Source organism: Acanthisitta chloris, unplaced genomic scaffold (assembly GCF_000695815.1).
Source record: "Acanthisitta chloris isolate BGI_N310 unplaced genomic scaffold, ASM69581v1 scaffold3476, whole genome shotgun sequence".
Taxonomy (NCBI): domain Eukaryota; kingdom Metazoa; phylum Chordata; class Aves; order Passeriformes; family Acanthisittidae; genus Acanthisitta; species Acanthisitta chloris.
In genome coordinates, this window is record NW_008676384.1 from 247383 (window position 1) to 250039 (window position 2657).

Genomic DNA, 2657 nt, shown 5'->3' on the forward strand with positions numbered 1-2657 from the left:
ATGGGGTCCAGATCATTGCTGGGACAAAAAGATGACAAATATTGTGAAATACTATTTTATTTGCATGTTCTCTTTTTTAGAATGACTACTTCAATCAGTTTTAAGTTAGTAATGATAATTGCATTCATGGATTTTGGTGTACAGCTCCCATTGCTGCTTTTAAAAATATTTGTATGCAGGAATCCATTCTCCAACATTCTAACATGTCCAGATCATTGCTGGGACAAAAAGATGACAAATATTGTGAAATACTATTTTATTTGCATGTTCTCTTTTTTAGAATGACTACTTCAATCAGTTTTAAGTTAGTAATGATAATTGCATTCATGGATTTTGGTGTACAGCTCCCATTGCTGCTTTTAAAAATATTTGTATGCAGGAATCCATTCTCCAACATTCTAACATGACTGAATTTCCAAAGCAGTATTTTTTCTGGGAGAAGCCTACCTCATCTGAGCCATCTGCACAGTCATAATCTCCATCACACCAGAATCTTGCTGAAACACAGTCTCCATTTGCACAAAGAAAGTCTTTCAAAGTGCATGTCTGAGGTTCTGAATAAAGAAAAGTAACAACCTTAAGTTTAGCAGAACTTGCATAAAATATTTTAGACACACCCTCCCCATCAATGAATGAGTATCACAAAGGCAAACACACTAACTTGCAAAATATAAAGATTTTCTTTTTAAGAGAAATTTTTTTTCTTTTTTTTTCTAAGTAGGCAGAATTTTTCCTTTTGAAGTTGTAGGAAAGGCATAATAAAAGCAGGTCTACAGCAATTGCATCCTTTCTCCAGCAATGTTATACTTAGGCAAATCAAAGGTTAGGATTTATGTGGACTCTTAAGAGTCCTATCTTGAATATTTTTCAAAGTGTAAGCTTGAATAGACATTAGCAAATCACTGATGTTTGACTCCTTTTATTGTCAACAGGCCAGGAAGAGGAATTTCATGATATGATAAAACATGTAAAGGAAATAATTTGTGGAAAAAGTAATTCACATGCAAAACCCATTTGTCCTGTTTCTATATTGATTTGCAAAACATAAGCAAATACATTTTCTATACTGGTAATGAATAATTTATAACCAGAGATTTGATTCTGGGAAAATGTACACGACGAGCAAACCTCTCAATTCTCTGCTTGCATGGAATATTTCTTGCACTGCTGGAATCCATTTCCAAGATTTACATATGAACACAGCAGAGTATTTTCCCATCAGTGCTCAGATTGTTAGTGAAAGGAATAAGTATTAACAGACTTCTGTATAAACAGTGAAGGGCAGCATCTCTCATCATCTGCTTCACGGAAACACTCAAACTCCTTCCCAAGAAAAGCATTTATTAATTAGTAGGAAGAGTTTTATTTGAAACACAGCACATGAGATGATTAACTTTTTCCATATTTCAAAGCCTGAAAATAATCTATAGAGACAACAGACATTTGTCATTGACTGAAATGGTAGAAAGAAATGGATCTCATGAGGCAACTTGAAAATGATTTCATATTTGGGGTTCAATTTTGCATTTAATATCAAAGATTTTGCACTAAGTCAAATTGAAAGGAGGTTTTAGGAGACTGATATGTATGAGAGGAATAAAACCCTTTTTTTTCTTAGAATAGGGTATGAATTTGTAATGTACAGTGTCTTTTTTACCTATATTTGTACAAGATATATGTTTGCTCCTATGAGAATTCTGTATTGTAACAGCTGTTACAAAGCAAAATTTTAGAGAAAGTAATTTGTATAATCTGTATGTAGAAAAAGAAGTAAGAGCAATATAAACATAGAATATGAGCACCTCAACCAAAAAGAGATATAAACCCTCATTATTTGAACTTTTTTAATCACTTTGTACTATGATGATCTGAACTTAATGGAAGAAAATTATTACTACAGGTTGATACACATGACAAATTTCAGATAAAATGCTCAACAATTTACAGATAGCAATAATATTTTGTGGAAGTTTTTCTTTTGTTTTCAGATTTTAAAGAGATTGTCTAGTCACGTAGGTTAACACCACCCTAGCAAAACTATGACTCTTTGATTTTCACAGGAGAATAAAAGAATACAAAATAATTCCTTGCTACTTATAATATCGGAAACTGACACTAATAATCAATCCCTAAGTAAAATCCTCCACAAAGCTAAGAAAGCTTTTGTGTGTCAACCCCCTCCAGGGTATAACAACAAAAGGCTCTGAGTGATTACTGAGCCACATGACATTTTCCCTTTTAGGTGACACTTGCACATGAAAACTACAGCACTTTTGCCTGCAGTAAGTGACAATGTTTTCAAAGGTAGGTAGTAATTGCAAGGCAGAGAAAACCACTCCAACCTCTCAAGCAGAAGGAGACACTGTACCTATGGACACCACACATAGGTACAATGCCTCCAATTGGGGAAAGTGGCAGACAGCAGGTACTCAGCATTACAATACCTCATTTTGAAGTTTTCTATATCATTACTAAATATACAGTATTATACTAAATATACAGTCATGATACGAATACTAAATATACAGTCATGATACTAAATATACAGTCATGATATGAATATGGGTTCACATTGAAGGAGGGGAATATTAGGGAAAATTTTTCTATTGTGATGTTGGTGAGACACTGTCCCAGGTTGCCCAGGGAGGTTGTGGCTG

General features: G+C 33.8%; 1 protein-coding gene across 1 annotated transcript in view; it reads right to left on the minus strand.

The window, feature by feature from the left end:
- Positions 1 to 2657, minus strand: part of LOC103803548 (low-density lipoprotein receptor-related protein 1B-like) — a gene marked incomplete at its 5' end in the record, with an annotated part of 112688 nt that overhangs the window by 68595 nt on the left and 41436 nt on the right. The window contains one exon of the mRNA XM_009076113.1: positions 448 to 554. Within this exon, the coding sequence (XP_009074361.1) occupies positions 448 to 554 (107 nt within the window). The remainder of the gene's footprint in view (positions 1 to 447; positions 555 to 2657) is intronic.